Raw genomic sequence first — 13,528 nt, forward strand, 5'->3', positions numbered from 1 at the left:
GGGGGATCTGTGGGTGGCACTGTTATAGGGGATCTGTGGGTGGCACTGTTATGGGGGATCTGTGGGTTGCACTGTTATGGGGGATCTGTGGGTGGCACTGTTATATATGTACCATCCACAGACCCCCCACCCCATAACAGTGCCATCCACAGATCCCCCAGCCCTTAACAGTGCCATCCACAGACCCCCCAGCCCTTAACAGTGCCATCCACAGATGTTCCCCATAAGACTGTCATCCACAGATCCCCCCCCCCGCCGCTCCAGTGCTGCAGTATACAAATCTAAAATGTCTAATTCAATTAAAAGTGATTACACATGCCCCCTCGCTCCTAATATTACCGTACATCCTAACAGCTTCTGTACAACCCAGGCAGGCTTCACTGAAGAAGGGGAGAGTCATCCCCGAACGCGTTTGGCATAAGATCGAGATATGACCCTTTTTTAAAAGAATGTACCTTATTGTGAGGATTAACAGTGCACTGTAAGCTTGTATACGATTACCGCTTCGATTATACCGAGCGTTGGATCGAGGATCCGGATTAAGAAAAATCGAAATTCCCAGTCCTGTCAGCCGGATACGTCATTTCCGGAATTACCAACCATCTTCCGAACACACGTGGGACGCCGACTGAGAAACAGCCGGGACGCCGGTGTCCAGCGGGTCCCGAAAAATACTACGATACTATCGATCAGCCAGGACAAGGGAAGGTAAGCCCACAATAGTGGGTTATCATTTCCAGTTCTAAGACTTAGAGGACCAGTGAATAATACTGCATAAAAGGACATAACCACATTTAAAGTAACACCAACCAACTTTCATCTTGGCTATATCACTGACCTCATTGCAGTGGCGAGACAACAATTTCCCTGCATTGTTGCTATCAAAGGACATAATCAATGATGTTATATCCATGTTATTAACTAATGGTGGACTTATTTGAGCATGTCAAGTTTCAACAGGAGTTAGTTACTGGTTATAGGGTATTAATGGTGTATTACATTCTAAAATGCGAATTTTATTGAGATCCATCGGATACCTACTGCCACATTGCACAATACTTGTATATCCAGGCATTTTATTTATTTATTTTATCAGTATATTACCTTTTATATTTTTTCTGTGTGTATAATACATTTTTGTGATTCGGACCTGTCCATTATGTCCCATATATTGAGTGTGCCAGTCTTCTAGTACTAGATATTATTTGCATTCTTGAAGGGTGAATCAATATACAGTACAGACCAAAAGTTTGGACACACCTTCTCATTCAAAGAGTTTTCTTTATTTTCATGACTATGAAGGCATCAAAACTATGAATTAACACATGTGGAATTATATGCATAACAAACAAGTGTGAAACAACTGAAAATATGTCATATTCTAGGTTCTTCAAAGTAGCCACCTTTTGCTTTGATTACTGCTTTGCACACTCTTGGCATTCTCTTGATGAGCTTCAAGAGGTAGTCCCCTGAAATGGTCTTCCAACAGTCTTGAAGGAGTTCCCAGAGATGCTTAGCACTTGTTGGCCCTTTTGCCTTCACTCTGCGGTCCAGCTCACCCCAAACCATCTCGATTGGGTTCAGGTCCGGTGACTGTGGAGGCCAGGTCATCTGGCGCAGCACCCCATCACTCTCCTTCATGGTCAAATAGCCCTTACTTTCAAAGTTTTCCCAATTTTTCGGCTGACTGACTGACCTTCATTTCTTAAAGTAATGATGGCCACTCGTTTTTCTTTATTTAGCTGCTTTTTCTTGCCATAATACAAATTCTAACAGTCTATTCAGTAGGACTATCAGCTGTGTATCCATCTGACTTCTCCTTAACGCAACTGATGGTCCCATCCCCATTTATAAGGCAAGAAATCCCACTTATTAAACCTGACAGGGCACACCTGTGAAGTGAAAACCATTTCAGGGGACTACCTCTTGAAGCTCATCAAGAGAATGCCAAGAGTGTGCAAAGCAGTAATCAAAGCAAAAGGTGGCTACTTTGAAGAACCTAGAATATGACATATTTTCAGTTGTTTCACACTTGTTTGTTATGTATATAATTCCACATGTGTTAATTCATAGTTTTGATGCCTTCATAGTCATGAAAATAAAGAAAACTCTTTGAATGAGAAGGTGTGTCCAAACTTTTGGTCTGTACTGTAGATCTGAGCACCTTTCTGTGATTGTGAGGAGGTGAGCTATTTCCCTTGTAATTTTACTAGGATTTGTTTTTTGTGGGTTATTGTTCTGACAGATCAGAGGAAGGGCAAATTAATCAGTGACATCAACACAAAGTTACTGCTGACACCCTCTCCACTCTGTCAGGGGGGATCTACTTGTATAAGCGTTTAATAGAACAGGTTCTGTAGACATCTATGTAGAATCAGCTGACAACGGTGTAAAAGGAGTACGCTTCTTCTTGGCACTAACCTTGACCTGTAAGGCTGAGTTCATACTTGAGTTATTTGGTCAGTTTTGGCCCCGTAACTTCCCAAATAAGTGAAGTGTGCAGTGATTCTAAGAGCGATGCATGTCATATGGACTTACAGTACTATTTCACCCTAAGACCCTATGTTCAATCCACAGGGGGTCTTTTGGTAGTTAGATGTTACAGTCTGGTCCATGCACAAGATTATGTCATATCCCTGTGCCATAGGCTGGGAGGGGGGAGCGACCACTTTGAATGGGCTTAAAGGGAACCTGTCATCAACTTTATACTGCCCATACTAACGGCATCATAAAGTAGAGACAGGTAAGCTGATTTCAGCGGTCTGTCATTTATAAGTTAAAAGTAAATGGTTGCTGAGAACCAACATCACAATCATTGCAGACTGGGCCTGAAAAAGAGTCACGGCCACCTGAGAAGAGTCCTGGTTATTCATGAATTCCTGCTCTCCCTGCCCACCTGCTGATGACTGACAGATTTCTACCTAGTTTCCTCCCTTTCTTCCTACAAGAGAACTGCCAATCATCAGCGAAGGGCAAGGAGAACAGGAGATTATGAATAACCATGACTATTCTCATGTAAATTTGACTCTTTTCAAGGACTGGGCTGCAATGATTTTGGTAAAAGTGGAGTACCGCACACCATTGTTGCTGGTGCCAGCAAGGACTTGTGAGTCATAATCCAATAATAGAAAATTGCAGCACACAGATTTCTTTATCTGCAGTTAAATGATGTTTTATTGGTATTCCATCATATGGTAATCATGATCCAGTGCAATTACAGGATGTATAGGGTAGTCATGTACATTAGATATGGCGACCGGACGTTTCGGCCCGTCAATGCCTTCTTCAGCGGTCTATAATCTGGGTATGACTTCCTGTCGAGGGAGGCGCTGCATTATGATTATCCAGCGCCACCCTCGACAGGAAGTCATACCCAGATCATAGACCGCTGAAGAAGGCCTTTTGACGGGCCGAAACGTCCGTTCGCCATATCTAATGTACATGACTACCCTGTACATCCTGTAATTGCACTGGATCATGATTACCATATGATGGAATACCAGTAAAATGTCATTTAACTGCAGATAAAGAAAGCTGTGTGCTGCAATTTTCTATTATTAGGCTGCAATGATTATGATGCTGGTTCTCAGCAACCACTTACTTTTAGCTCATAAATGACACACCGCTGAAACCAGCATTTCTGTCACTAAGTGCCCTCAGTGAGGTCAGCATAAAGTTAATGACAGGTTCCCTTTAACTAGCCCAACACAGGGTACACAGGAGGAAGACTACACACAAGAAAGACTACACACCAAAGACTGCGCACCAGATCCTGCCCTACACACGCCAGCTTCAAGCTTCCCTGCATGGACAGATATTCGACTTCAATTTCCTCTAACAAAATCCTTTGCTTAAAAATGAAACAGGATTGTTCTATAAATCATGTAAGAATTGTTGGCTGATGATGGCAGAACACTATATTTCACAATATGCTCTGAAGAGTTCAGTGCTTTATCAAGGACACATTAATCTGCTGCCAGATGTAAGAGCGTTCTGTATACCAGTTGTAGATCTGGCCAGTTTCAACAAAAACTGCTAAGATATCAGATAATGGGACAGATTTACCAATCCGTTCAAATATTTAGACAATGTTATGTTTTACTAGACAATTTCAAGATGTGACAAATTTATCAAACTGATTTGTACTGGATGAGATATTTGGTGCATAAAGTTTGGTGCATAAAGTTTAGACACTTTTGGATAACTTTTGTCTTTTGTCTTAAGTGTGCCAGTTGGTTATATTACTTTGTGCCAAATATTTAGTGCGTCTTTAGCCATGCCCTTTTCCTATTAAGGCATGTTCTGTTCCTGATTTGCCGCTCTCCCTCATTGAGCAAGGCAAAAAAAGTATGTAAAATACATCATAAATGTGGTGCAAACCATGTATGCCAGTTATAGTGTAAATTAAGCCAAAATTATGGCTCATTCATATTATTAAATCTTGCCATTGTTTTTTTTATTACACCTCCGGAAGCAGAAATATTACAGTAAAAGAATGTCCAATTCTACTATAACTTTCAACTGGTCAGCAATGACCCAAGACTTTATCTGTATGCTTTTAACCATCTGTAACTAAATAGAAAGCATATACAGTGACTGCTTGTTGATTACTTTTTTTTTGTTGTTCAATAAGCAATAAAGTATTTTGTATAGCTCAATGTAGTACATTTCTAAGGCTTGCCCTTTTTTTTTGGAGTAAAAAAAATATAAAATACATATTGGCAATGCCAGTCTTCAATTTACGCCTCATTTATTATTCCTTAATCAATCAGGTTTTTCTTTTTTGGTTTAATGTGATTATTTTCTTGTAAGACAGGTTCATATTCACTAAAACTAGTCTAATTAGTATGCACATGAAAATCTGGAGCAAGTGAGCTGAAACTAGGTGCAACTCACCACTCAAAATAGAGCCAGAAAAGTACACCAGCCCTGAACTGGAGTAGAAATTAGACAGTTTTTACACCTAAATCAGGTGCACCCACATAAATAGGTAGGAAAATAGGCACAAAAGTTGGAAAAATTCTGAATTAGTGTTAAAACTGAAAATAGGTACAACAGCATAAATGACTCCAAAACAGGTGCAAAATGAGACTTAAAAAATAAGACCGTCAGAAACATAGTAACATAGTTGGAGATTTATCTAATCATAGAAACTGATAAAATCCCTCATGAAGCCATGCTGATATGGCGTTATTTACTTATTTTCGTTAAGGTAACATCTCTTAGAAAACTTTCAAAAAGTTTACCCACCACATATGTTAAACTTACCGGCCTATCATTTTGGGGCTCTGTTTTTTACCCCTTTTTGAATATTGGCACCACATGTGCTAAGCGCCAATCCTGTGGAACACTCCCTGTCAATATAGATTCCTTAAATATCAGAAATAAGGGTCTGCCTATGATATTACTGACTTCTCTTAGGATACAGGAGTGTATGCCATCTAGGTCTGGCGATTTGTCTATTGTAATCTTTTTAAGACATTGCTGGACTTCTTCATGGGTCAGACAGGCCACTTTTAATGGGAAATTTACTTTTACATTTTGCATTTCCTCTCACAGTTTATTTTCCTCAGTAAATACAGCGGAGAAAAAAATATTTAAAGGGTTTCTACCACTTCGTTTCACATAATTAGCTGTCAGACACTAGCGATCCGCTAGTGTCTGCTCTGCCAAACCATCCTAATATAATTAGCTAGGTGCTAATGGGGGCGTCATTAGCACCTAGCGGCTCGGTCTACCTTCACAAACTGCCGCCGCCCAGCGCGTCCCTCCAGCCCGCCCATCTCCTCCGGAATGCGATCCTACCTGTGAGCGTATGTATTCGGCGCATGCGCTGTGAATGTCTGACCGCTTCCCTGCTCAGACATCTCCACTGCGCCTGTTCCTCGGAGCACTATGACGTCATCGGCGCAGGCGCAGTGGAGATGTCTGAGCAGGGACGCGCTGGGCGGCGGCAGTTTGTGAAGGTAGACCGAGCCTCTAGGTGCTAATGACGCCCCCATAGCACCTAGAGGCTCATTAGCATATGAATAAAAGTTCTTTTTTTAGCGAAACGGCTGCCCCAAAAGCAATTATATTAGGATGGTTTGGCAGAGCAGACACTAGCAGATCGCTAGTGTCTGACAGCTAATTATGTGAAACGAAGTGGTAGAAACCCTTTAATAGCTTTGCTTTCTCCTCATCGCCCTCTGCAACTCTCCCTTCATTAGTCTGTAAAGGGCCAACACCTTCAGATTTATACTTTTTACCATTTAGATAATTAAAGAACATTTTAGGATTAGTTTTACTCTCTTTGGCAATGAATCTCTGTCTCCAGTTTGGCTGCTTTTATTTGTCCTTTACACATTCTATTTCTTTCCTTTTTTCCTTATAGATTTTCAATGTTTCTTCGCCATCCTCCTGTTTAAGTGATTTAAATGCTTTCTTTTTGTCACTTACTGGTTCCTTTACATTTCTATGTATCCACATTGTTTTTTTTTCTTGTTCCTCACCCTTTTCCCTTTCCTTTCCCATATGCTATGTACCTCTCACAATTAGAGTTTAGGATGGTTTTAAAAATATCCAATTTTGTGGCAGCATTTTTATTGTTAAGGACATTGTCCTAGTTAATGAGGCCAATGGCTTCTCTTAGTTGGTCAAATTTAGATTTTTTTTAAGTTTGGTCTTTTTGTGCCTCCCTGAAGAATCTATCTATTGAATGAAAAATGGAAAGTTATTATTTTATGGTCACTATTTCCCAGGTGTTCCCACACCTGCAAACCTGTTGTTCTGTCAGGTCTATTGGTTAGTACTAAGTCCAGTCGTGTCCTGAACCAGTTGGGAAAGGTAGTTGTCTTTTGTTTTTGCCAAGGACCTTTCTTTTAATAAGATCTACAGCTTTCAGTTTCCCAGTCTATATCTGGGTAGTTAAAGTCCTGCATAATACCGACCTCATGATTTGCCGCCTCATCTATCTCCTTTAGTAGTAGATTTTCTGTGGACTCTGGTATATTGGGTGGCTTATAACAAACTCCTATCAGTATTTTATTATTGTTTTTGCCTCCATGTATTTCAATTACCCTCCCGCCCAGTCCCTAGTTTAAACACTCCTCCAACCTTCTAGCCATGTTCTCCCCCAAAACAACTGCACCTTCCCCACTGAGGTGCAGCCCATCCCTATGATAGATCCTGTGCCGGTAGAGAAGTCGGCCCAGTTCTCCAGGAACCCAAACCCCTCCTTCCTACAACAGTTCTAAAGCCACTTGTTAACCTCCATAATCTCCTGCTGCACTTCTGGTGTGTCTTGTGGTACAGGTAGTATTTCAGAAAACACTACCTTTGAGGTCCTTGCCCTGAGCTTGTAACCTAAATCCCTAAAATCATTTTTAAGGACAGGCTTTTTACACATGAAAACAGGCATAGACACTATTGTAAATGGGCCCCAATACCTTTAAAAACTTGGGTTGCCAGGCGAGACTGAAGCTCTGAAATTGGCATGATAGCACCAATTGGCTGAATGAGTCCCATAACTGCTAGCGTGGGCTTTTCCAAATGGTAAGGAAACATAAATTTGTATAAGGCAATCTTGTTCCCCTTAACATTGATGACACTTTCTTCACAAAATGGGAAAGAAAAACTGTATCCTGTAGCAAAGATGACTGCATCAATATTTTCCTCTTTTGTTCCATCTTCAAAGATGACACCAGTATCTGTAAATGCCTTGATATTTGGCCTAATCTGAACAAATCCAGATATGATGCGATTTGGAAGGTCATCATTGACTGTTGGATGTTGGCTATTATATCTGTAAAAGAATATTATTATATTAAATAGATTTCAGACCATTATATTAAAAACATGTCTAAATTGGTCTCTGCACTTGTATTTTAAAGGAGCTATCTGAGATCCCTTAGGTTAGGCCATCAGATCATTGGGGAGACAACCTAGAAAATCCCTCTTTTTGGGAGCTGCTGCACTTTTTCGTGTTTAATTCAGTTTGTGCACAAGACTACAGCATACTTCTAAGTGGCTGTTAGCTGTTGTGAGTAGGCTTGAGCAAATTGAGCTTCGGATCATAGACCTGAAGTCGATTCGTTCAAAAAATTACAGCATTAAAATTTATTAGCTCCTTGATACAAAGTCCACTTCGAATTCCTATTTTAAAATGTTTTTAAAAACACATATAGGAATACCATAGTAATTCACCAAAGTCTCGTGCAACTTCGAGCTATACGAAGTTTGACTTAATGGAGCCAATACATTTTAACGCTTACAGAAACAGCATTAAAATGAAGCGTTTTTACAAATCAACTTCAGATCTTCGATCTCAAGCTCAATCATCTCAATCCTAGTTCTCAGTATTGCTGGTTTGTCCCAGTCAATTGAATGAGTATTATTTCCCATCTCAGTAGAATTTGATGTTCCTCTGTGCAAACAAACAGACCCACTGTCTTGGAGTTACATTTGATTAAAATGTGTCATTTACCATTTGGTGTTATTTTACATATGACAGGACTGGCTCTGCTCAAACCCATGAAGATGGTAGTGTGATTTGACAGAATAGTGGTTATGCTAACTTCTCTGATCTCTATCAGTCTTTACACTGGTTAGATTTCAGTACTTTATCTTCTACAACAGACTTCAAACCCTATTATTAGTTTATAACAGGGATGTTCAACCTACAGCGCACACAGTTTGCAGCTCCCATAGCAGACCATGATCAGTTTGTTTGTGTATAATGACCCCACAGGTTACTGTTTTCTCCTGTAACTGGGGCTCCCCTGGATGCTCCAGTTAGGCTGAGTACACACTTCAGTTATTTGATCTGTTATTTCAATCATTTATGCCTCATTCAGACGTCCGCGTCAGTTTTGGATCAGTGGTAACACGGACCGTGTTCAATCCGTGTTTTCTCCCGTGACAGATCCGTGTTAGGTCGATGGGTCTGTTTTTTGCTGTCCGTGTTGCATCCGTGTTTCACTAACCCATAGACTATAATGGCCGTGATGAATCCGTGAAACACGGACAAAATAGAGCATGCATCTATGGTAAAAAAAAACGGACCCAAGGACCGTGCTGAAACACTGATGTGTGAATACACACATTAAAATGAATAGGGACGTGTGCTGTCCATGGAGAACACGTACAGCACACGTCCGTGAAAAACTGACGTCTGCATGAGGCTTTATTGTGAGCCAAATCCAGGTGCTGGTCAAAAACACAGAATAGGTGCAAATCTTTAAATTACACCTGATGTCTAAGTAGGCTTCACAACTGGTTTTGGCTTACAATAACTGATTGAAATAACTGACCAAATAAATGAAATGTGAACCTGGCCTAATAGGCTGCTTTCGCACAGTCAGGGTTTGATCAGTGATTTTAATCAGTGATTGTGAGCCAAAACCAAGTGCAGGTCAAAAGCACAGAGTAGGTGCAAGCCTTTCCATTACCATCATCTTTGTGTAGACTCCACTCCATGTTTTGGCTCACAAATCACCGCTAAAAAGCAATAATCAAACAATGACCAGACACTAGCTGTGTGAAAGAAGCCTTATAGTGGAAAAGGTACATAATTAAAAAAGTGTCATTGACCCCCTGAAGTCTTTTAATGCCCTCTTGGAGGACATATTATGTGCCAGAAATACATAAAAATAAAAAATAAACTATAATAAAATACCAATAAAAGAAAGAATAATGCCATTATTGCTCCATTCATGCAAAACTATACATATTATATATCAACGACAAACACAAAATAGGGAACTCATTTTACTAATTTATTTTGCGTCAGTTTGCGTATTTAAATAAGGAGCTTTTTAAAAAATTGTTTTCCCTAAATAAAAATAATAAAAGAAAACAAAAAATAGCGAAAACTGGTGATGTGTCATGTAAAAATATAACGAAAATTATTTTGGTAGTCCAACAAATAAAAAGTTACAACCATTAAACCACAATGCGAGCTAAATCATAAAAGAAAGATCATTAAAGGGATTGTGCAGGCCATATATATAACTATCGTCAGAATAGGTTATCAATATCAGATATCAGATCAGCGGGGGTGCAACACCCGACACCCCCGCCAATCAGCTGTAGAGGAGGTGGCGCTCCATACACATTCTTTTTCATTACAGTACGCGTTGTCTCCTCTGGAGCAGTGATGCAGTGTAATTAGGGGTACTCACTCCATTCAAGTGATCCCCGCCGATCTGATATTGATGATGTATCCTGACAATAGATCATCAATATACAGGTGAAACTCGAAATATTAGAATATCGTGCAAAAGTCCATTTATTTCAGTAATGCTAATTAAAAGGAATTGCATTAATGCAGCTTAAAATTCGAATTTTGTGAAAAGGTTCAATATTCTAGGCCCAAAAGTGTCACACTCCAGTCAGCTAATTAATCCATACCCCCTGAGCAAAGGGTACCTCAAAATTGTGACTTTGGGGTTTCATAAGCTGTAAGCCATAATCATCCAAATTATAACAACTAAAAGGCTTAAAATATCTCGCTTTGCATATTACATGAGTCTATCTCATATATTAGTTTCACCTTTTAAGTTGGATTACTGAAATAAATGAACTTTGCACGGTATTCAAATTTTTCGGGTTTCACCTGTATATGGCCTACACAACCTATTTAAAGCCTTTTCAGGCCTGGTCATTAAAGGGTTAACCAATGAGCACTTTCCCGCACTAGCAAGGGAAAGTACTTACTGGTTACTGCATGGCACCTGCCACACATATAACCTATCACTGTGGGACAGGAGGCAGTAATAACCAAAGAGTGCGGTCCTCTGCAGTGCAGGAAAGCGCTCATTCATGAATAGGAGGTAGGATAGCAGTTGAGGAAATGTCTCCACTTAAGGCCCTTTTACACGGCACGATATTCCGGACAATTATCAGAAACAAGCGTTCATAGGAACACCATTCCTGATAACTACCCTCTATAATCGTGCAACCAGTCAGCCAATAAACCAGTAAATGCTCATTTGTCAGATGAATGGCATCTTTCATCAGGTTGAAAGACACACTATTATTGGCAGCACATTTCTGTGTGTAATCAGAGATGTGCTGCCAATAATGAATAGACTGAATGAGAGAGTGCAATAGAGATCATTCCTCATTCCTTCACTTTGCATCTGCTTGAGTAATTGGCCAATGTAAACAAGACCTGATAAACATTTTTTGCAGCTCCTTGAAACAGAACAATGTTACAATGCAGCCCTCAAACCAAAAAAGTGTATCCCCGGTCTATAAAGTTCTTCATCATCTGCATCTCCTCTGTCTTCTATTTCTGCCAACCTACCCAAATCACTCATTTTCACTCCTGATCTCCCACTCTGTACTAGGATGATTTCTAATATGTTATAAGCATGTCTTGATTAGATTTGAAACTGACTTACCAATACCATTTCTCCAAACTCTGATCTTTTTTCGCTTTTAATTATGATTTTCACATTACAATGCATTGTTATAGCTGTGATAGCCTAATTAATAGAACATTATTTTATATTTTGACATTGTCTGCACAAGTAGTTAATCTACTGGATATACAGTTGCAAGAAAAAGTATGTGAACCCTTTGGATTTCTGCACAAATTGGCACAAATTGGTCATAAAATGTGATCTGATCTTCATCTAAGTCACAACAATAGACAATCACAGTCTGCTTAAACTTAAACACACCATGTAAATATTCACAGTGCAGGTGGAAAAAGTATGTGAACCCCGGCCTAGACTAATGACATCTGCAAGAGCTAATTGGAGTGAGGTGTCAGCCAACTGGAGTCCAATCAATGAGATGAGATTGGAGGTGTTGGTTACAGCTGCCCTGCCCTATAAAAAACACACACCAGTTCTGGGTTTGGTTTTCACAAGAAGCATTGCCTGATGTGAATGGTGCCTCGCACAAAAGAGCTCTCAGAAGACCTACGATTAAGAATTGTTGACTTGCATAAAGCAGGAAAGGGTTATAAAAGTATCTCCAAAAGCCTTGCTGTTCATCAGTCCACGGTAAGACAAATTGTCTATAAATGGAGAAAGTTCAGCACTGCTGCTTCTCTCCCTAGGAGTGGCCGTCCTGTAAAGATTACTGCAAGAGCACAGCGCAGACTGCTCAATGAGGTGCAGAAGAATCCTAGAGTGTCAGCTAAAGACTTACAAAAGTCTCTGGCATATGCTAACATCCCTGTTAGCGAATCTACGATATGTAAAACACTAAACAAGAATGGATTTCATGGGAGGATACCACAGAGGAAGCCACTGCCGTCCAAAAAAAAACATTGCTGCACGTTTACAGTTTGCACAAGAGCACCTGGATGTTCCACAGCAGTACTGGCAAAATATTCTGTGGACAGATGAAACCAAAGTTGAGTTGTTTGGAAGAAACACACAACACTATGTGTGGAGAAAAAGAGGCCCAGCACACCAACATCAAAACCTCATCCCAACTGTAAAGTATGTATCATGTTTTGGGGCTGCTTTGCTGTGTCAGGGCCTGGATGGATTGCTATCATCGAAGGAAAAATGAATTCCCAAGTTTATCAAGACATTTTGCAAGAGAACGTAAGGCCATCTGTCCACCAGCTGAAGCTCAACAGAAGATGGATGTTGCAACAGGACAACGACCTAAAGCATAGAAGTAAATAAACAACAGAATGGCTTAAACAGAAGAAAATACGCCTTCTGGAGTGGCCCAGTCAGAGTCCTGACCTCAACCCGATTGAGATGCTGTGGCATGACCTCAAGAAAGCGATTCACACCAGACATCCCAAGAATATTGCTGAACTGAAACAGTTCTGTAAAGAGGAATGGTCAAGAATTACTTCTGACCGTTGTGCACGTCTGATCTGCAACCACAGGAAACGTTTGGTTGAAGTTATTGTTGCCAAAGGAGTTTCAACCAGTTATTAAATCCAAGGGTTCACATACTTTTTCCACCTGCACTGTGAATGTTTACATGGTGTGTTCAATAAAAACATGGTAACATTTAATTCTTTGTGTGTTATTAGATTAAGCAGGCTGTGATTGTCTATTGTTGTGACTTAGATGAAGATCAGATCACATTTTATGACCAATTTGTGCAGAAATCCATATCATTCCAAAGAGTTCACATACTTTTTCTTGCAACTGTATCTTTAAAGGGACACTGTCAGGCCCAATAAGCATTTTTAGCTATATATATGCAAGCATAGGTCTTGTAATGTGTATTAAAAACATAAGTATACCCCCTGTCCACCTTATAAATACAGTAAAATCATGTTTGATAACCTGATAGAATCGCTCTCCTTTGCACCCAAGGGGCGGCGTTTCAGCTCCACTTGTGCCCAGCCGCGCCCCAACCGCCGTTTTCAAGCGCTGCCCAGCTCATCAATATTCACTTCGCTGGGAGGCTTCTGCTGTACCCGACGCTCCGAGATCCTGCGCATGCCCAATAGAAAGCTTCTGGGCATGCGCGGGATACCTTGCCCGGCACTCCCAGTGGCCACAATGATACTGCGTCTGCGTCTGCGTCCCATAAACATCGCTGAGGCGGCTTCAGCTGCGCC

The 13,528-nt window shown here is 40.4% G+C and overlaps 1 protein-coding gene across 2 annotated transcripts in view; it reads right to left on the bottom strand.

Annotated features, from left to right (window-relative positions):
• LOC120978499 (flavin-containing monooxygenase 5-like) overlaps positions 1-13,528 on the bottom strand; it is a 463,632-nt gene that overhangs the window by 22,894 nt on the left and 427,210 nt on the right. For both annotated transcript variants that reach the window (XM_040406667.1, XM_040406666.1), the window contains exon 7: positions 7,428-7,783. In XM_040406667.1, the coding sequence (XP_040262601.1) occupies positions 7,428-7,783 (356 nt within the window). The remainder of the gene's footprint in view (positions 1-7,427; positions 7,784-13,528) is intronic.

This window comes from Bufo bufo, chromosome 9 (genome assembly GCF_905171765.1).
Source record: "Bufo bufo chromosome 9, aBufBuf1.1, whole genome shotgun sequence".
NCBI lineage: Eukaryota > Metazoa > Chordata > Amphibia > Anura > Bufonidae > Bufo > Bufo bufo.